This window comes from Macaca nemestrina, chromosome 6 (assembly GCF_043159975.1).
Source record: "Macaca nemestrina isolate mMacNem1 chromosome 6, mMacNem.hap1, whole genome shotgun sequence".
In the NCBI taxonomy this organism is placed as follows: Eukaryota; Metazoa; Chordata; class Mammalia; order Primates; family Cercopithecidae; genus Macaca; species Macaca nemestrina.
Window position 1 is genome coordinate 46257488 of NC_092130.1, and position 22195 is coordinate 46279682.

Here is a 22195-nt window from a genome sequence, read left to right on the forward strand (position 1 = left end):
CAACAGAGGAAGGTGAGGCCCAGAGACGTGAAGTAAGTTACCCAAGATCACGTAACAGAGGCAGGTAGTCTGACTTCAGAGTGGCTATGCTTACCCCTGTATTAGAGGACCAAGACTGAGAGAGTTGACACACAGCAGGATGCAGCCAGGAGACCTTTGACCATGCAGACTGAATACTTCCTAGCTTACATGCTGTCCTATGGGATGGAACATGTATCTAAGTCCAGAGTCTGTCCCATGGATGGGTGCACAAGAAATAGAATGAGAACTGAATTCTGGGCTGCAGAGTCCTGTTTGTTTGTTTGTTTACTTTGAGTGGAATCTTGCTCTGCCGCCCAGGCTGGAGTGTAGTGGCGAGATCTCCACTCACTGCAGCCTCCACCTCCTGGGTTCAAGCAATTCTTCTGCCTTAGCCTCCCGAGTAGCTGGGATTACAGACACCTGCCACCATGCCTGGCTAATTTTTTTTTTTTTTTTGTATTTTTAGTAGAGACGGGGTTTCACCATGTTGGCCAGGCTGGTCTCGAACTGCTGACCTCAAGTGATCCTCCTGCCTTGGTCTCTCAAAGTGCTGAGATTACAGGCATGAGCCACTGTGCCCGGCCCAGCGTCCCGCTTTAGATGCACTGACAGGGTTGCTCCTCATAGGAATCCTCCTGTGAATGCTTTATAGCAACGAAGACTCCAACGAAGACTTACAAAGGGAGATCATTTCTGGAAATGAATTCATCATAAAAACTGGATTTTCACATCTGGAATATTTGAATCAAAGGCCTTTAGTCTCCCTGGAAGTAGTATGCTGGGAACAGCTGTAAATTAGAAAATGCTCCTGCATTTGAGGAATGGGGCTAAGATTCACTGCCTGGGCTGTGATGGCAGATACATAGCTGGGGCTGGTGTGATGGCTGGGAAAGTCTCTTTGGTTTTGTTTCCTTCCTCTTAGGACAAGGGGTTTTGATTACCCCTTGGCACGGAGCATATGGAGTGACTGGAGTAAGGGTGGAGCCTCAGCTTCCTCAGGGCCAGCTCTGGTAACATAGGTACCCCTGCCCCTCACACCCACACATGTATCCACACGTACCACAGGGACTCTGTGCGGGCCAATCCTTTCTGACCTGTGGTCATCACTATGGATAAATGAATGGAGATGAGTCACTCCCAGCCTGTCCCACAGTGCTGCAGCTACCTTGGCCCTCCTGAGTGGAGGGTTTGAGAGAAGGTAGGGTTGATCCAGAAAGTGAGGAGCTAAACTAGTCACCTTTGACGAACACTGTTGGCTCCTTCCTGGCAGTGCTTCACCACTGAGACGCTACTACAGAGGTTTATTCACTTACTCTGGGCTTGAGGATCACCTGGAGAACTTGTTTAAAGGGCAGAAAAACCTGCCGCCAGGGAGTTATTAGATTGAAAGTGGACCCAGGAATCTGCATTTTTCTTGAACCAATTTATTTTTAAGTTAAAAACTTTGAATATGTAATACATTGATGTGAATTGATACCCAAAAGGTAGAAAGGGGTATAAGGTGAAAAATTATTCTAACCCATCCCTCAGTGACCTAGTTCCCTTCCTCTGAGGCGACCAATTTCTTGTGTATCTTTCCTGAGATAATCTATACATAAAGCACCATATACAAGCAAATGAAATATGTTTTATTTATTTATTTTTTGAGACTGCGTCTCACTCTGTCACCCAGGCTGGAGTGCAGTGACATCATCTCAGCTCATCGCAACCTCTGCCTCCTAGGCTCAGGTGATCCTCCCACCTTAACCTCCAGAGTAGCTGGGACTACAGGCTCACGCCACCATACCCAGCTAATTTTTGTTTTTTTGTAGAGATGGGGTTTCACTATGTTGCCCAGGCTGGTCTCGAACTACTGAGTTCAAGTGATCTGCCCACCTCAGCCTCCCAAAGTGCTGAGATTACAGGTGTGAGCCTCCATGCCCGGCCCCGAAATCTCTTTTAAAAGTAGGCATTTCTTGGTGATTCTAATAAAGGGGGTTCTCAGACATATTTGGAAAAGCATATACCTACTTTTACGCCAGACCCTGTGCTGGGGCCCCAGGCTAGCTGTATGACCTGACACTGCACAGTCCTGCTTAGGATGCTCAAGGAGAGTTTATAAGGTATCACCCTGCATACCATAGGCAGGGGAGCAAAGGGGCTCCAGTGGGCCCTGCCTAGGAGGCCTGAAGCTGGAGCTGCTGAGGGCAGGGCTGTGCTGCTGAGAAAATATCTGAGAGCTGCAGGCGTTTCATCTTCTGTCATCAGCTGTGGCACCTGGCAGACACTGGATACCACAGCTTGTAGACAAAGACCTGGTAACTCAAGAAGCTGCTTGGCATTCCTGCCCAGTCCCATCCCAGAGGCACTGTACGTCTCCGGTTTCTTCAGGGGGCCCTGTGTGGAAGTATCTTTTGTCTTCCTGTGTCAGGGATACCATCACGTGCCTATGGGCTAGACGAGCCCGGCGCCCAGTCTCCTAGGACAGGGAGAATAATGTTCCCGAGCAGAGCGGGGTGGGGCTTTCAGACTACTCCCGTTCCTTTACTGCAGGCTTCATTCCATCGACCTCATCACAGCCTTCCTGGGAGCACCCCAGACAAGAGTTCTGTCCAGGCCGGGCCCTGGCTGCCTGGTTCACTGCCGAATCCCCAGCACCACGCCTCGCATGTCGGGCTCAGAGCATGTTTAGTGAAGGAATGGGTACCTACTGCTAGATGGAAGCCATCTCTCTAGATTTGGGGTTTCCCTACGACGATGGCTATTTTTGGCACGGAAGCCTCTTTAGAAGTCAATAGTAGGAAATAAGGGCTAACGGCACCTAACTGTGGAGTAATGTTCAAATCCTGGCTCTGCCACTTAACCGTTCCGAACCTGTTCCCTCACTGCAGAGGCGAAAAGGCTAACACTATTTCACCTCGGAGGGTTACTGTGGAGAATGGAGGCTGGACAAGCTGTATCAGTTCAGTAGTAAAACACACACACACAAGCGCCCCCCCATCCCCACCCCAGGAATGAACACACACACACCCGCGCGCGCACACACATACACCTCAGGAATGAACACACGCGCGTACATACACACGCAGCTCCTCCCAGGAATGAACACACACACACACACACACACACACACACACACACACACACACACACACGCGCGCCCCGTTCTGTTGTTCCCAGGAACACACACATAGGCGCACACACGCCCCGTTTTGTTTTTTCCAGGCCATTTAGCTGGGGTATTTTACTCGGCTTAGGGCGCCCCTGCCTGAAAGACCTTTCTAGGCCAGTCAGGGTTCGGCACCCAGTTGATGAGAGAGCGCGGCGCTTTCAGAGCTAGGGAAAGGCGAAAGCTCTCCCGTTCCCCAACCCCCCGGCCAGCCGCCCCGGCAGCTCCTCGTCGCCTCCCGGCCTGGGCCCGCCCCGCCGTCTTCGGCCTGCCGTCAGGCGATCTCGGCGGCCAGCCCAGCCGCTGTGTGACGCCGCGCGCCCCGGGGTCCTCGGCGCCTGCGCCCTCTCCTATAAAGCAGACGCCGCGCCGCGCCGAGAGGCTGTAGTGGCTTCGTCCTCCGCTTTTCTGTTCCTCCGCTGACGTCTCCTAGCTCTCGTCAGCCTCCCGCCGGCAGTCTCCTTAACACCGAACACCGTGAGTAGCCGCCCACTGAGCTGGAAAGGGTCGTGGCTCCCGGATTGCATGCAGGCTGGCCTCACTGCTGCGGTTTGGGCCTGCCCGCGGCGGGCGGTGACTGGGCCTGGCCTTCTTTCGGGCCCGGTGGATCGTGTTGTCGACCCCGTTCTTCGGGAGACACCATCAGGTCTCGTCCACCCTCTCCGCCCCCGATTCAGCGAGGCCTGCTCTGGCCGCGCGTCCTCACAGCGCTCCATAAGTGTGAGCCGAACCCCGGGCTGGGCTTTCTCTGCACCGGCCGAGCGTCAGCCGGCGCAGGCTCGGCTGCAAGGCCCAGGCTATGGCCGGGGGCCTCTCTTGGCCTTAAGCCTGCTGTCCCGGGGACTAGGGCGGGGGTGGCGGCGGGGTTGTGAATGGGGGTCCCTTGGCTGTCGTGAGCATGGGCGTGTGTCGGTGTCTGGCTTTTGTTGTGGTCGGGAGGGAGAGCTGCGGTGGTGGTCTGAGGCCGCCCGGTTCTTGGCTGCCATCCTTTCTCCCCCGTGTCTGGCGTCACTAGCTACCCGTCGGTCCTGGCTAACTGTGTGCGGGCGCCGAGTTTCTGCACATAGCCGCCTGTTCCTTCTAAATATTTCTTCGCGTTGTTTTGCTATGACTTGGAGTCGTTGAAATAACTATTGTGATAGCAGATACCATCTTCAGAGTGGTGTAACTTGTAAGAGCTGTGTATAACTTAACTCGAAGTGTCTGGCTTTTAAAGAAATAGGATGTCCAGCTGCTTTGGTTCACTTTTAATGGGAACTTCACGTTTGGGTTTTAGGAACATGCATTTTTCCATTAGAGCGTCACAATAGAATGTATCTGTGTCATAGAACAATAGTCTCCTCCACTGTGCAGTCTAAAAAGCAGTGGCAGAATTTCGGGTCACTTAAAACGCAGGGTTTTTTTTCCCTTTATGATGTGATAGAACCCACTTTATGCTGGCCATGGAGAATTATTTACAAGTGCAGGAGCCTTTAGGCCTCTTTCTTTAGAATGGAATTGTTTTGAAAACATTTCAAATCAAAATTTCATCCATTATTACTTAAAAATTTTGCACTTTATTCTACTGTAACACTAAAACTTATCTTTTAGTTTAGTATTACCAAGTGCATCGAATTACAGATTTAACCGATTACCTACCTGCTATTTAGTAAGATCTCAACTCCCTTAAGAGTAACCCAATCCACGAATTTGACTATGACTAAGCACTTGAGTTATTTGAAAGAAATATGAAACGGTCGTCTTGCTTTTAGAGTAATTTTATCAACTGCATTGTTAGACTTGTGATTCTGCACTGTTCATTTCAGTACTGTCTGATATAAAAATTACATGTTTAAATGTTTTATAATTAAAAATTGGACTCACGTTAAAATATTTTCTTTTGGAGATACCTTTTGTTGTTGTCTTGTCACAGGAAGGGTCCTCTACTCTGGGTCCTTCTTCATTGAGCAGGGACAACGGCATTATTGGCAAGCGCTAAGCAACATGGAGAAGCAGACATGTTTGTGAATTGCAAAGTGAAATCTGATTCTCTCCAACCATGGATGAGTGAGAGTAGGATATTTCAGTGGCTGGTTTTAAAACACGCTTTACTTTTTTGCTTCCTTTGCCTAAGAACCTGTTTGCTTTGGGGTTGGGGACAATTGTCTCAGAGAAGCTGAATGAATATTTTAACCGATGTAATGGGTCATAAGTCTTTGAACATAAAATGGGTGTGATGCATGTTTTAAATGCCAAATGATACACTTTTGTGAAAATATATGCGATTTTTAATACAACACACCTAGAAAACTTCAGAGGTACCATAAGTTAATAGTGACATCATTGGATTATGAATACTTGAGAAGCATGGGCCTTTTAAAAGTTGTATGTGAATTTTAAGAGGCCTTGAATTAATCTGTACCAGGTATTGCTACTCTTTTTGTTGTTGTTTTTCTTTTATGTATGTTTTCTTTTTTAAAAAAAAGAATTTGAAGATGGTAAGAAATTGTTGGAGTTTTAATTTTAAATTCCTTTTTTTTTTTTTTTTTTTGCCAGAACTCAAGTCCTTTGGAATTAATTGCTTAACTTTTTTTTTTTGACACGGAGTCTCGCTCTGCCACCCAGGCTGGAGTACAGCGGCGCGGTCTCGGCTCACTGCAAGCTCTGCCTCCTGGGTTCATGCCATTCTCCTGCCTCAGCCTCCCAAGTAGCTGGGACTACAGGCGCCCGCCACCACGCCCGGCTAATTTTTTGTATTTTTGGTAGAGACGGGGTTTCACCATGTTAGCCAGGATGGTCTCGATCTCCTGACTTCGTGATCCACCTGCCTCGGCCTCCCAAAGTGCTGGGATTATAGGCGTGAGCCACCACGCCTGGCCTAATTGCCTAACTTTTTATGTAAGATTATCTTTTTCCTAGTGACTCATAATTACTCTGAGTTAATAAATGCATTTTCAGAGCAAGTAATAGGTTATTATTATGGAGCTCTTGACAAGAGATCTCAAAGTTGGTCAGTTGGACAGTCAGTACTGAAAGATAAAAAGCGCTCTGAAACGAAGCTTCTTACTAGATTTAGGGAATTGTACTCACATCTGCTTATCTTTAAATCATTTTATTCTTGTGTATATGGTCTTGCATTGCCTCAGACATAAATCAGCATATTCTGATTTACTCTCTGGATCTGAACTCATCTTCACAGGTAGGTCTCACTGTGGGGAAAATTTCTGTCTTATTTGGTAGCCTTGTTTATTTTGGACTGACCTTCCTTAGGTTTGCATGTAGTTAATTGTGGCAGTTAACTGCTCAAATGGAGTAGTCCAGTATTCATTGGGAGACGAAAGGCAGGAAGAAAGCAAATACAAATATGTATGTTTTATTAAATTTATACCAATAGTGAGTTCAGTAGGGCAGGCCTTAAAAGCTTCTGTTCCTAGTAGTTATACTTTGAAAAAAGTTAATAGAAATACTTGCAGGCTAACCTGTGAATAACTACTTTCAACAGTGTTTTACAGGATTATGTATTGTAGGTCCTTAGAACTTTGTGGTCAATAAGTTATAGCCTTCTGACGGACTGTAGTTGATGAAATATCATGTAGAACTGTCTCTCAAATTTTACATCTAATGTACTTGTTTTTAGATGCCTTCAATTAAGTTGCAGAGTTCTGATGGAGAGATATTTGAAGTTGATGTGGAAATTGCCAAACAATCTGTGACTATTAAGACCATGTTGGAAGGTAAGTTCATTGGAAAACCTGGGTGGGGAGAAATGTGTAATTTGAGATAATTTGTGAATATCAAGTTTATATGAGCAGCAGGCTGTCATAAGGTGCTTGAGAGTATAAAGAGGTAAAGTTTACATTTTTTTCTTTATAACTTACATTTTTCTGATACAAGTCATCCTTTCTGCATTGTCTGAATTAGTGAGGGTTCTGTAATTAAATGGATAAAATCATAAGGTAATAAACATTGAAGTGATTGCCAAGCCTTAGGCAATGGTTAATTTCTGTTCAAGTAAATTTGAATTCATAAGTTCCAGTGACAGAAATTAAAGTCTTTGGAAAAGAGATACCGTCCTATAATGGTAGCTGAATAGAACACCTTATTTCAGTGAAGGGAGTGAGCTCTGTGGATTGCTGTGTAGATTTTATTTATTTATTTATTTATTTATTCATTCATTCATTCATTCATTAATTCATTTGAGACGGAGTCTCACTCTTGCCCAGGCTGGAGTGCAGTGGTGCAGTCACGGCTCACTGCAGCCTCAACCTTCTGGGCTCAAGCAATCCTCTCACTTCAGCCTCCTGAATAACTGGGACTACAGGCACGTGCCACCACATCTAGCTGATTTTTTTTGAGACAGATTTTTGCTCTTGTTGCCCAGCCTGAAGTGCGATGGTGTAATCTTGACTCACTGTAACCTCCGTCTCCCTGGTTCAAGCGATTCTCCTGCCTCAGCCTCCCGAATAGCTGGAATTAGAGGCTTACGCCAGCAAGCCCAGCTAATTTTGTATTTTTTTTAGAGACAAGGTTCTCCATGTTGGTCAGGCTGGTGTCGAACTCCCAACCTCAGGTCATCCGCCCGCCTTGGCCTCCCAAAGTGTTGGGATCACAGGCATGAGCCACCGTGCCCAGCCCCAGCTGAGTTTTTTTTTTTTTTTTTTTGAGACGGAGTCTTGCTCTGTTGCCCAGGCTGGAGTGCAAGTGGCAAGATCTCAGCTCACTGCAACCTCTGCCTTCCGGGTTCAAGTGATTCTCCTGCCTTAGCCTCCCAAGTAGCTGGGATTACAGGTGCACGCCACCATGCCTGGCTAATTTTTGTATTTTTAGTAGAGACAGGATTTCACCATGTTGGTCAGGCTGGTCTCGAACTCGTGACCTCATGATCTGCCTGCCTGAGCCTCCCAAAGTGCTGGGATTACAGGCGTGAGTCACCATGCCCAGCCTAAATGTTACCCTGGCTGTTCTCACACTTTTGGACTCAAGCCATCTTCCCACCTCGGCACCCCAAAGTACTGGGAAGAGCCACATTACAGGCATGAGCCACTGTGCCAGGCAGAATTTTTTTTTTTTTTTTTTTTTTTGAGACAGAGTCTCGCTCTGTCGCCCAGGCTGGAGTGCAGTGGCGCAATCTCAGCTCACTGCAAGCTCCGCCTCCCGGGTTCACGCCATTCTCCTGCCTCAGCCTCCTGAGTAGCTGGGACTACAGGCGCCCGCCACCACGCCCGGCTAATTTTTTGTATTTTTAGTAGAAACGGGGTTTCACCGTGGTCTCGATCTCCTGACCTTGTGATCCGCCCGCCTCGGCCTCCCAAAGTGCTGGGATTACAGGCGTGAGCCACCACGCCCGGCTTTTTTTTTTTTTTTTTAAAACAAGCTTTCTCTTTTTGTCATTCCCCTTAAACTACTACAAAGTATATATGCAGCATAAGGAAGTGAGTTAGAAAACAGTTCTTGAAACTCACTAGTTAATGTAGATCTCTTTTAAGTATTACCAGTGGGGTGATACAAATCAGTGTCTGGAATTGATGGAAAAAACTCAGTAGTATTGAGTGTTCTTTAGTACTTAAATGTCAGAGGTTTTTTACGTAGGGAAGATCAGTAGCTTATAAATACTTAAACGAAGAGAAGGGTTATATGCCAACATTGGTGCTGGTGAAAAGCACTTCTTCTGCCTCAGCCTCCCAGGTAGCTGGGATTACAGGCATGCACCACCATGCCCATCTCATTTTGTATTTTTAGTAGAGACGAGGTTTCTCCATGTTAGGCTGGTCTCAAACTCCTGACCTCAGGTGATCCTCCCACCTCAGCCTCCCAATATGTTGGAATTACAGGCGTGAGCCATTAAGCCCAGCTGAGGTGATATTTAAATCCAGTAAAATTAGGATGTTTTGGGAGATCATTCTGAAGTAAAGTAGACAGGGTGTGCTAGGGAAAGTAAAAATAAGGTTTTCAGTTGGGGTGGGATGGAATTGCGATACTGTAGTTGGTAGAGCTGAAAATGGGTTTGAGAGGAATGGAGAAGAAAATGACTTTAAGCTTAAACCATGTTTGAGATTCCTTCAGAAGATCTATGTAGCAGTCTACTAGGTGATTGAGTTTGTGAATATTGGCCCCAGAGTTAGACTGCTAGAGATAAGGAGACTTGTTTTATATATTGGGTTATGGGAGTTTAACTCTGGAAGATGATGATGTTGGAGCTGGGGTGCTAGAGTATAGAAGTCAGTAGTAGAGAATTAGTAAAGTAGCATTTGTGTAAGTTAAGGGAAAAGGGAACATTTCTAGGTGACTAGAGTGATTGCCAGATTTATATACTGTAGACTGGTCCTTAGAATTTCATAGTTAATAAGTTAGGTTAGAGGACTTCTAGCTGCAGATACTTAGGTGTGGTAGAGGCAGAAGCTGAATTACAGAGATGTGTCTTCCGTTTTGTTTTTTAAGTGGGTGACATCTGTTTTCTGATAAAAGCTTAGAATTCTCTTTAGTAACTGGTACCAATCATGGTGGCCCTTAAAGTCCTGTATTCTGGTAACTTAGGATAACTTCTACTAAGTTGTAAACTGCTTGGTACATCCCACAGTCACTGTTCATCAAGTACCTATTGAATGAAGAAGTATGTTATGCTCACTAAAAAAAAGTGAAAGTAATCCAAGTGTCCCTAAAAGGCCAGGTGAGTAAGGTTTTATCCAGAAGATGTAGAAACTGATACCTGAATTGCTGCCTGAATACTTTGGCATTGAAAGTGTTCTTTATTTTATCTTGGTGCCTGACACTAATCTGTCCTGTGCTGCTTCAAAGAAGCATTTGCCAAGTTTAAAAACGTAGGGCATCTTGAAGACTTAGCATGCCAACTTTGATCACTGAAGTAAGTGGACTGATAGGCAGTTAGCAACAATTAAATTATTCTTTTACTCCATTGCCTTTGGGAATCAAGTGAATGGTTTTATCTTAAGTACCAATGGCTTACATAAGATTTTAGCCTCTTGAGGACTGGAGTCTTTTGAATTTGGCAACTTACTGCTTTTCTTGTTTTCCATCTGCAGTATCTCTGGTTATGGGTTTTATGTGACTTAGAAAACAAAAATAAAACCTTTTAATCCACAGGACAATCAGAAGTGAGACTCCTGGCACATTTACATGTGGATTGGATGATTAGTTCAGGTCCAGGGTACAGTATCAGGATAGAGATATCTTTCAGAAGTCCCTGAAACTGAATAGCTTAAAGGAATGACTGTTGCTACTTGTGCTTTTAGTCTGAAAGCAAAAAATACTGTACATCCTTAGTTTAAATGCTGGAGGATTTAAAGAGGATTGCTTGAGCCCAGGAGTTCAAAACCAGCCTGGACAACATAGCAAGACCCTGTCTTTACAAAAAATAAAAAATTAGCTTTACGATCCTTTACAGTCATAAAAGCCTTATTTTTTTTTTTATTATTATTTTTTGAGATGGAGTTTCACTCTTGTTGCCCAGGCTGGAGTGCAGTGGCACAATCGCGGCTCACTGCAATTTCTGCCTCATGGGTTCGAGCAGTTCTGCTGACTCAGCCTCCCAAGTAGCTGGGATTACAGGCACGTGCCACCATGCCCAGCTTTTTCTTTTCTTTTTTTTTTTTTTTTTTGAGACGGAGTCTCACTCTGTCACCCAGGCTAGAGTGCAGTGGCACAATCTCAGCTCACTGCAACCTCCGCCTCCTGGGTTCAAGTGATTCTTCTGCCTCAGCCTCCTGAGTAGCTGGGATTACAGGCGTGCAGCACCACACCCGGCTAGTTTTTTGTATTTTTAGTAGAGAAGGGGTTTCACCGTGTTTGTCAGGCTGGTCTTGAACTCCTGACCTCGTGATCTGCCTGCCTCTGTCTCCCAAAGTGCTGAGATTACAGGCGTGAGCCACCACGCCTGGCCAATTTGTTTGTATTTTTAGTAGAAATGGGGTTTCACCATGTTAGCCAGGCTGGTCTCGAACTCCTGACTTCAGGTGATCCACCCACCTTGGCCTCCCAAAGTACTGGGATTACATGCGTGAGGCACCATGCCTGGCCAAAAGCCTTATTTTTAGTGTGAGTTAAGCCTCATTCCAAATTACATTTGGATCTAAACAAGCTGGTCTTCTGTATGTTTCCTCTGATATCTTAGTTCTCAAGACCAAAGTATTTTACATTTTATAACTTCTTTCTCTCAGCTGATGAAAAAGATTTCATACTTGTTCAGGAAAGACATAAGCAACTTGTTCCACACAGAGCTTTACATGAGACATTGTCATTTTACAGTTTCACTCTAAGCTGAGATAGGATCAGGGATAGGCATTGGTGGGAGGAAGAAGAGAGGGGAGATGAGTGAATCCATCCATGCAAGATGACATGAATTATTTTTGAATCTACTCTCATCTTTACCGCTCCACTGGAACTGCTTGTAAATAAAGCTTAGTGAACCCCATGTCATCAAGTGCATTGTCTGTTTTCAGTTCTTATCTAGACCTGTTGACATTATTTGATGCTTGATTATTCCCCTCTTCACTTGGTTCCTAAAATTCCACTTAGTACTTACCTCACACCCTTCTGTCTTCCAGTCTTTAAAGCCTCAGGGCTTCATCTTTGGACCTCTTCACTATATCTATACACATCCATTTGCTTGATCATAGTGTCATAGCATTATAAACCATCTATACACCAATTCCCAAACTTACTTACAGTTCTGATTTCTTCTCTTGATTTCTGGACTTGAACATACAACTGCCCTTGGATATGTAATATTTTACATTTAGGAAACTAGAGCTCTTGCTCCTCTCTTCCTGAAAATAATAGTTCCTCTGACAGCCTTCCCCTTATCAATTGGTGGCAACTTCATCCTTTTCATGCCATAAACCTTAGTGTTAACTCTTTTCACATTCTACTTGCCTTCTGTTGGCAAATTCTATTGTCTCTACTTTCAAAAGGCAGACAGAATTAGGTCATTTCTTACCACCTCCTTAGCTACAAACCTTGTCCAGGCTATCATCTCGTGCCTGGGTTATTGATAGCCCCATAATTGTGTCCCTTAACTGATGTTCTTTAACTTCCTTACACATAATATTAACTCTTTCTCATATATCCTGTTGGAAAAAAGCGATTTCTATTTTTATTCGGATAATTTTTTTTAGCCTAGTTTAAAAACTTTAATCTTGGGATCATACCATTATGTTTGGAGCTGCCTGCCTTGTTTTTGTCAGTGGCTGCATGATTGTGTGTGTGTGTGTATATGTGTGTGTGTGTATTTTTAGTGTTTTTAGTGTGTGTATGTATACACACATCTGTGGGTTTCAGATTTGAATAGATCGATATTTTATTAACTAATAGTTTTCATTATTTTACTTTTTAAAATACAGTTCATCTGGAGAATTTGATGTAAAGGGGTAAGGAAAGGGTCCATCTTTAATTTTTTCAGATGGCTGCCCAGTCATTCAAGCCCAACTTACTAAATCACTTTTCTTCCTAATTAAGAACTTCTTTAAATGTAATATTCCTTTATTTGTCTACTCACACAAGTTTATGTAGTTTTGGGTGGTTTTATGGACTCCATCTTTAGGAGCCACCAATTTTTAAATGCTCCTAAGAGAGCTGTTCTAAGTAAAGTCCTTTTTATATTCTTTCAGACATGTCTTAAAAGTTACAGTCGTCCCTTGGTATCCATGGGGGATTGGTTTTAGGACACCCCTGTGGATACCAAAATCCACCAATACTCAAGTCCCTTATAATAGTATAGTGTTGCCATATAACATATGCACATCACCTTGTATACTTAAAATCCTCTCTAGATTACTTACAATACCAAATACAATGTAAATGCTATGTAAGTAGTTTTTATACTGTATTGTTTAGGGAATAATGACAAGGAAACAAGTCTACATGTTTAGTGCAGACACAGCCATCCATTTTTTTTCCCAATATGTTCGATCTGTGGTTGGTTGAATCCACAGATGTAGAACTCATGGATATGGGGGCTGACTCTTATGTTTTGAGACATAGCTTGGTTGGTATAAGTATTATAATGGAATTAGGAAATAGATATTTTCTTCTGGTTTTCTTAGATTTGGGAATGGATGATGAAGGAGATGATGACCCAGTTCCTCTACCAAATGTGAATGCAGCAATATTAAAAAAGGTAAGGTCTTTAAAGAGTTTAAGTTTATTCTGCTTAATATATAACACTAATTGATTAATATAAGTAATTCAACAATCTATGTTAGAATTTACTGCTTAAAATTACTTTTAAATTTGAATGTTCTTAAACACTTACTTGAATGATGTTTGTATGTTCTTAAAATATACAGAAAAAAGTTCTATCTGCTTTCTTGCCACAGTTGACTATTGTCATTTATTGGGCATCTGTACTGTATATACCTATGCAAACACTTCTCTAGGAAGGATGATCTACATGTAGAATATCTGGATCACAGGTTGGCTTATATACCTAAATTTTGGTAGATATTGTTAAATAGTCTTCTGTAAAGATACCACTTCTAGAGCATGGTGGAATTGAATCGTGACTATCTTTCTTAGATTTATAATTTTGAAATGACTAAAGTCGTAAGAAAGGAATATGTAACACTTTGTTCCCATTTCTGTCCTTATCTATTCCAGTCCCCTTTCCGATAGCAGTTTATCCTTTTAGTATTTGTAATACAGGTATTAACAAGTAAGTGTGTTTCTCCCCGCACCCCACCCCCTTTTTTTTTTTTTTTTTGAGACCGGAGTCTTGCTCTGTTGCCAGGTTGGAGTGCAGTGACGTGATCTCGGCTCACTGCAACCTCTGCCTCCTGAGTAGCTGGGACTACAGGTGCACACCACCACGCCCAGCTAATTTTTGTATTTTTAGTAGAGACGGGGTTTCACCATGTTGGCCAGGATGGTTTTGATCTCTTGACCTCGTGATCTGCCCACCTCGGCCTCCCAAAGTGCTGGGATTACAGGCGTGAGCCACCGCACCCAGCCTTTTCCCCCATTCTTAAGGTAGCAAACTATACATTTCTATGTTTGTTTGTTTGTTTGTTTTTCCATATAACAAAATGAAAGGTGGTTTGTCTGTGTGGTTTTTGTTTGTTTGTTTGTTTGTTTTGTTTGAGATGGAGTCTCGCCCTGTGGCCCAGGCTGGAGTGCAGTGGTGTGATCTCAGCTCACTGCAGCCTCTGCCTTCTGGGTTCAAGTAATTCTCCCTGCCTCAGCCTCCCCAATAGCTGGGATTACAGACACCCACCACCACGCCAGCTAATTTTTGTATGTTTTAGTAGAGACAGGTTTTCACCATGTTGCCAGGTTGGTCTCCAACTCTTGACCTCAGGTGATCTCCCTGCCTTGGCCTCCCAGAGTGCTGGGATTACAGGTGGAGCCACCATGCCCAGCCAACCTGAATTTTTTTTTTGTTTGGTGTTTTTTTTTTTTTTTTTTTTTTTTTTTGATCTCACTCTGTTGCCCAGGCTGGAGAGCAGTGGCACAATTTCGGCTCACTACAACCTCCACCTTCCAGGTTCAAGCAATTCTCCTGCCTCAGCCTCCCAAGTAGCTGGGATTACAGGCACTTGCCACCATGCCCGGCTAATTTTTGTATTTTTTAGTAGAGACGGGGTTTCACTGTGTTGGTCAGTGAATTCCTGACCTTGTGATCTGCCCGCCTTGGCCTCCCAAAGTGCTGGGATTACAGGCGTGAGCCATTGCACCTGGCCTTTTTTTTTTTCTGAGACAGAGTCTCACTCTATCGCCCAGGCTGGAGTGCAGTGGCACGATCTCAGCCTACTGCAACCTCTGCCTCTTGGGTTCAAGTGATTTTCCTGCCTCATCCCCTCGAGTAGCTGGGATTACAGGCACCCGCTACCATGCCCAGCTAATTTTTTTGTTTTTGTAGAGACTTCCTGGCGCCACCCATTGTGAACCTAGGCATTAGTTTCTTATATATCCTTTTAAGAGTTTTTTATTTTTAAATTTTTATTTTTTGTTAGTAGTGGTAGTGATTTTTTTTTTTTTTTTTTTGACAGAATGTCACACTTTTGCCCAGGTTGGAGTGCAGTGGCACAGTCATGGCTCACTACAGCGTTAACCTCCTGGGCTCAAGCGATTCTCTTGCCTCAACCTTCTGAGTAGCTGGGACCGTCGGTGTGCACAACCACTCCTATCTCATTTTTGTATTTTTTATAGAGACAGGGTTTCACCATGTTACCCAGGCTGGTCTTGAACTTCTGGGCTCAACTAAGTCACCCACCTCGGCCTCCCAAAGTGCTAGGATTACAGGTGTGAGCCACAGTGTCCAGCCTATTATTATTATCATCATCATTTTTTGTAGAGATGGGGTCTCTCTATATTGCCCAGGAGGCTAGTCTTGAACTTCTGGCCTTAAGCAGTCATCCTGCCTCAGCCTCCAAAAGTGCTGGGATTACAAGTATGAGCCACTGCACCCAAGTTTAGAGTGTTTTAAATGCCTGGATAAGCAAATATTAATTGACATTTGTTTCTTTTCTTATATAAGTGGAATACTTCTTAAGAAGCTATTATTTATTTCATTAAAAACCCTTAGCTGGTCGCGGTGGCTCATGCCTGTAATCCCAGCACTTTGGGAGGCCAAGGCGGGTGGATCATCTGAGGTCAGGAGTTCGAGACCAACCTGGCCAACTAAAAATATTTTTAAAAATTAGCTGGGCATTGTGGCAGGTACCTGTAATCCTAGCTACTCAGGAGGCCGAGGCAGAATTGCTTGAACCCAAGAGGTGGAGGTTGCAGTGAGCCAAGATAGCGCCATTACACTCCAGCCTGGGCAACAAGAGTGAAACTCCGTCTCAAAATTAAAACAAAAACAAAAACCTTTTGCTGGCCAGGCACGGTGGCTCATACTTGTAATCCCAACACTTTGGGAGAGCAAGGTGGATGAATTGCTTGAGTTCAGGAGTTTGCAACATGATGAAACGTTATGTCTACAGAAGCAAAATACAAAAATGAGCCAGGCTACTCGGGAGGCTGAGGTGGGAGGATCGCTGAAGCACAGGAGGTCGAGTGAGCCATGATCAGAGCACTGCATTCCAGCCTGGGTGACACAGTGAGACCTTGTCTCAAAAACAAACAAAAAACCCATTGCTTGGCTTTTCCTTACTGAAATTGTTTCCTTTTTTTTTTTTTTGTATCCTGGCAGTATAATTTCTTGACCCTGTCATTTTCTCTCAGCATTGTTTATTCTTCCAACATTTTGCTATGAAAAAGTTTTAACCATACAGAAAAATTGAAAAAATTTTTGTCACAGTAGACACCCATGTAGCCACTGCCTAGATTCTACAACTGAAAACACTTCAGTATTGATTTTGGTCTTCATGCTGGTATGTATAGTCTAGGTAATCAGCTTCCTGAAACTTTATGAAGTAATTATTCTCCTATTAAGGGAATTTTGGGGGCTTTTCCTGCTTTGTTCCTACACCAAATAGTCTTACACATGTGTCTGGGGTATTTGGAATTTCCTGGTTACAATATATATACATATTCAGTTTTAACTGAGGAGTGCTGGATTAGCTTTCAAAGGGGTTATACCAGTTTATACTCTCTATAGAGTTCATGTTTCCTTTCCACTGTTGCTGAACAATTAGTATCAGTTTCTTGATTTTTTTCAATCTAGAGAAGTATCCATAGTGTTAGTTTTGCTTCTGGTAAAGTTGAGTGTTCCTTGTGTTTGGCCTTTCAGATTTCATTTATTGCCTGTACATATTATTAACCCATTTCTCTATAATGATTTTTTTTTTTTTTTTTTTTTTGAGACGGAGTCTGGCTCTGTCGCCCAGGCTGGAGTGCAGTGGCCGGATCTCAGCTCACTGCAGGCTCCGCCTCCCGGGTTTACGCCATTCTCCTGCCTCAGCCTCCCGAGTAGCTGGGACTATAGGCGCCTACCACCTCGCCCGGCTAGTTTTTTGTATTTTTTTTTTTTAGTAGAGACAGGGTTTCACCGTGTTAGCCAGGATGGTCTCCATCTCCTGAGCTCGTGATCTGCCCGTCTCGGCCTCCCAAAGTGCTGGGATTACAGGCTTGAGCCACCGCGCCCAGCCTCTATAATGATTTTTTAAACATTTTATATTCTCTCGGCTAATCATTGTACATACTGCAGGTATCTTCCAGTCATTGTCCTGTCTAACTTTTCTTTTTGCATAGAAGCTTTTTAATGTAGTCAAGTACAGTACTCTGTCAGCATGGCTTGCTTTTATCTAATAAGATCTTTTCCCTTCTAGGGTTGTAAAGATTCTTCATTTTTGCTTTTCAAGCTTGGCTGTTAATGGCTCAAGTCAACCTCTAGCTAGTTATTATTCCAGTATAGGGATAAGTTGTCCCAGCAGTGATTCGAATGAGTACCTTGTGACAAAATGCCACAGAGGAATAAAACTTTTTTGTTGTTGTAGGTCATTCAGTGGTGCACCCACCACAAGGATGACCCTCCTCCTCCTGAAGATGATGAGAACAAAGAAAAGCGAACAGACGATATCCCTGTTTGGGACCAAGAATTCCTGAAAGTTGACCAAGGAACACTTTTTGAACTCATTCTGGTAAGTTTTTAACGTGTAAGATAGCTCTATTCCAGAGCCTTTAAACACTTCTTATAGATTTAAAATTTGCTAACTTCATTGACACTGAATTTTAATACTCTCTAAATTCAAATGTAATGCCATATTTAAATCCACATATCAGTAACACACTAAATGTAAATGGTCTCAACACAGCTAAAAGGCAGAAATTACCAGATCAGAAAAGCAAGCTTAGCTATGCTGTCTATAAGAAACCCACTTTAGGCCGGGCGCGGTGGCTCAAGCCTGTAATCCCAGCACTTTGGGAGGCCGAGACGGGCAGATCACGAGGTCAGGAGATCGAGACCATCCTGGCCTACACGGTGAAACCCCGTCTCTACTAAAAAATACAAAAAACTAGCCGGGCGAGGTGGCGGGCGCCTATAGTCCCAGCTACTCGGGAGGCTGAGGCAGGAGAATGGCATAAACCCAGGAGGCGGAGCTTGCAGTGAGCTGAGATCTGGTCACTGCACTCCAACCTGGACAACAGAGCGAGACTCCGTCTCAAAAAAAAAAAAAAAAGAAAGAAACCCACTTTAAATATATAGACACAACTAGGTTTAAAGAATGGAAGAAGATACACTACACTAACACGAGTCGAAAGAAAGCTGGAGTAACTATATTAAAATAGGTTTGGAGGGAAAGAATATTACCAGGGTTAAAGAGGATTATTTCATATTGATAAGGGGATCAGTTTTTTAAAAAGACGTAACAGTTATAAATGTTTATCTGCCTAGAAGCAGAACTTCCAAGTGAAACAAAACCCAGTAGAACTCAAAGAAGTCCACAAAGTGACAATCATAGAGATTTCAGCACCTCTCTCAGTTAATATAACTAGACAGAAATCAGGATAACTTGATATAACACTATTGACCAAATTGTCTTAATGGACATTTATAAAACATTTTTTATATATATATATATATATATATATTTTTTTTTTTTTTTTTTTGAGACAGAGTTTCACTCTTGTCACACAGGCTGTGTTGCAGTGGTGTGATTTTGGCTCACTGCAACCTCCACCTCCCGGGTTCAAGTGATTCTCCTGCCTTAGCTTTATGAGTAGCTGAGATTACAGGCATGAGCCATCACACCTAGCTAATTTTTTATATTTTTAGTAGAGATGGGGTTTCATCATGCTGGCCAGGCTGGTCTCGAACTCCTAGCCTCAAGTGATCCACCCGCCTCGCCCTCCCAAGTGTCGGGATTATAGGCGTGAGCCACTGCGCCTGGCTGAGACTTGTTTTATGGCCCAGGACATGGTCTGTCTTGGTAATATACACTTGAAAAGAATATGTAGGGCCAGGCGCGGTGGCTCAAGCCTGTAATCCCAGCACTTTGGGAGGCCGAGACGGGCGGATCACGAGGTCAGGAGATGGAGACCATCCTGGCTTACACGGTGAAACCCCGTCTCTACTAAAAAATACAAAAAACTAGCCGGGCGCGGTGGCAGGCGCCTGTGGTCCCAACTACTCGGGAGGCTGAGGCAGGAGAATGGCGTGAACCCGGGAGGCGGAGCTTGCAGTGAGCTGAGATCCGGCCACTGCACTCCAGCCTGGACGGCAGAGTGAGACTCCGTCTCAAAAAAAAAAAAAAAAAAAAAAAATATGTATTCTGCTATCATTACATATAATGTTTTAGGCTGGGCACAGTGGCTCACACCTGTAATCCCAGCACTTTAGGAGGCCGAGGCAGGAGGATCACGAGGTCAGGAAATCGAGACCATCTTGGCTAACATGGTGAAATCCCGTCTCTACTAAAAATACAAAAAATTAGCCGGGCGTGGTGGCAGGCGCCTGTAGTCTTAGCTACTTGGAGGCTGTGGAGAATGGCGTGAACCCGGGAGGTGGAGCTTGCAGTCTTGCAGTGAGCCAAGATCGCTCCACCGCCCTCCAGTGACAGAGCGAGAGACCCGTCTCAAAAATAAATAAATAAATTAGCTGGGTGTGGAGACACGCACCTGTAATCCCACCTACTTGGGAGACTGAGGCAAGAGAATCGGCTGAACCTGGGAGGTGCAGGTTGCAGTAAGCCGAGATCATGCCACTGAATTCCAGCCTGGGTGACAGAGTGAGATGGTGTCTCAAAAAAAAAAAGTCTATTGTAAAAGGATTCAAATCATACAAAGTTTGTCTTCTGACTGCAATGGAATTAGAAATCACAAACAGAAAGATATCTGGAAAAATCTGCAACTACTTTTAAACTAACACATTTCCTGGTAAGCTACGGGTCAAAGAAGAAATAGAAAGTATTTTGAGCTGAATGGAAATAAAACACATGAAAAATCTGTGAGATGCAGCTAAAGAATTACTTAGAAGGAAACTGATGGAATGAAATACCTATATTATTAGAAAGGAAAAAAGTTTCAGATCGGTGATCTAAGCTTCCACCTTAAACTAGTAAAGGATGAAATTAAAGTAAACAGAAAAATGAGAATATTAAAGGGCAGAAATCAATGAAATAGAAAACAGGTAAACAATAAAGTCAATGAAACCAAAACCTGTTTTTTAAAAAGAGATCAATAAAGTGTAGTGCTTTAACTGCTTATTTTTGAACTCTTTAAGTGTGGACAAATATTTTTGCCAAGACCTGATGTGGTATTTGTGTGCATGTGTACACACATACACAACAGTAGTGGCTGTTATTTAACATTTGAGCTAGTATAGTTTGGTTAAGGAAGCATAGGGATGCAACATTATAGAGGTGTAACAAAGAAGGTCACATAAAAGTCTTTCACAGAAGAACTTAAGAGTGATTTATTCTCCCTTTAATTTAAAATTAGCATTTTAAGCTTTATTAGATATGGAATGTCAATCATTAACTTTGGATTTAGTTTAAAACATCAAATATACTTTAAGGAAAACAACTGTCTCTTTACAGGCTGCAAACTACTTAGACATCAAAGGTTTGCTTGATGTTACATGCAAGACTGTTGCCAATATGATCAAGGGGAAGACTCCTGAGGAGATTCGCAAGACCTTCAATATCAAAAATGACTTTACTGAAGAGGAGGAAGCCCAGGTAGGTAGCACAAAGTTTTGTCTTTGATCACATGCTCTTAAAAAGGGACTAACGCCTATAACATGCCAGGAAAAGAGGTGACTGTATCAAGTAGTCTTGATACTTCAGGGATAATATGTACTTTATGTGTCTTAAACATATTCTTACTGGTCTGTCTTTATGAATCTGAACACTTAGGTGATACTGCATTTTAAGCATAAGAACAATTAGTTTTCAATGAGAAGAGCTCTTGTTACTGTATTAACAGTTACCAGTTTTGGCACCTGCAACTTTCTGTATAGACCATACATATCTGACTTCAGAAAAGCAAGCCCTATAGAGAAGTGTATGCTAGGGTACTTTAGAGTAACTTAATGAGGGGAGGAAATGAAATAATAGATCAGAATGATTTTGTTGACATGACTACAGACTGAAATTATGTGACTGAATTAACTGAATTTGCTCTGTCAACTTTAGTAAATTGCCCATTGCCTTTGCTTTGTTCATAATTTCAGCAGGGCAGAATAAAAACCGTGGGAGGCAAAAAAAGGAAATCCGGAAATATAGTCTTAATCTGATGTTATTCTAATTTTCCATGGGTTCTCAGTTCTGACTCAACTCACTGGCTATTGATGAATCAGTAGGTAGTATTTTAAGTCTTAGGAAAGACTACTCAAGTTAAGGTACTTCCTTATATTCATCTCTTTTAGGTACGCAAAGAGAACCAGTGGTGTGAAGAGAAGTGAAATGTTGTGCCTGACACTATAACACTGTAAGGATTGTTCCAAATACTAGTTGCACTGCTCTGTTTATAATTGTTAATATTAGACAAACAGTAGACAAATGCAGCAGCAAGTCAATTGTATTAGCAGAATATTGTCCTCATTGCATGTGTAGTTTGAGTATAGATTCCAAACCTATGGCTGAGTTTCTTCTAGTATGATCGAAAGTTTCTTTTTTCTTTGCTCTGAATAAAACTGAACTGTGGGTTCTCTGTAAGTGGCATTTTGGGCTTTCCCTCTTTTTTGTAAAGCAATTTCTGCCTAGTTTATTGTCCAGTTAACTTTAGTGACCTTTTGAAAGTTGGCATTGTAAATAAAACAAGTTGCAAAAAAGTTTTTTGGAATAGAATTAACAAAATATTCTCTTTATTCATGAGTTGGAAACTGGAAAAAGGCTTCTTGAGGTAAATGTTCTGAGTGGAATTACTAGGATGTCTTCCAGCCTCCTGCAGTCAAGGAGTACCACTGTATTGATTAGCCTGTATGTAGCAGGGCTCCCTTCATTGCATCTGAGGACTTGTTTTCTTTTTCTTTAATTTTATTTTTAATCCTCTTAGTTTTAAATATATTGCCTAGAGACTCAGTTACTACCTAGTTTGTGGGTTTTTGGGAGAAATGTAACTGGACAGTTTGTTAGCTTTTCAATTAAAAAAGACACTTAACCCATGTGGGATGTCATCTTTTTATAATCAGTGTTCCCACGTGGGGAAAAT

The 22195-nt window shown here is 43.0% G+C and overlaps 1 protein-coding gene across 2 annotated transcripts; it reads left to right on the plus strand.

The window, feature by feature from the left end:
* The first annotated feature begins 3445 nt into the window (after positions 1–3445).
* Positions 3446–21818, plus strand: LOC105467257 (S-phase kinase associated protein 1). Of its 2 annotated transcripts, none has more exons than XM_071098463.1 (6): positions 3446–3646; positions 6786–6882; positions 13207–13280; positions 17539–17682; positions 20581–20721; positions 21411–21818. In XM_071098463.1, exons 2-6 carry the CDS (start codon positions 6786–6788, stop codon positions 21444–21446), a joined length of 492 nt encoding a protein of 163 aa, XP_070954564.1. In that variant the 5' UTR covers positions 3446–3646; the 3' UTR covers positions 21447–21818. The 2 variants fall into 2 exon arrangements, with proteins under 2 accessions (XP_070954564.1, XP_070954565.1); XM_071098464.1 differs by lacking the exon at positions 3446–3646 and adding an exon at positions 3797–3815.
* The last annotated feature ends 377 nt before the right edge of the window (positions 21819–22195 follow it).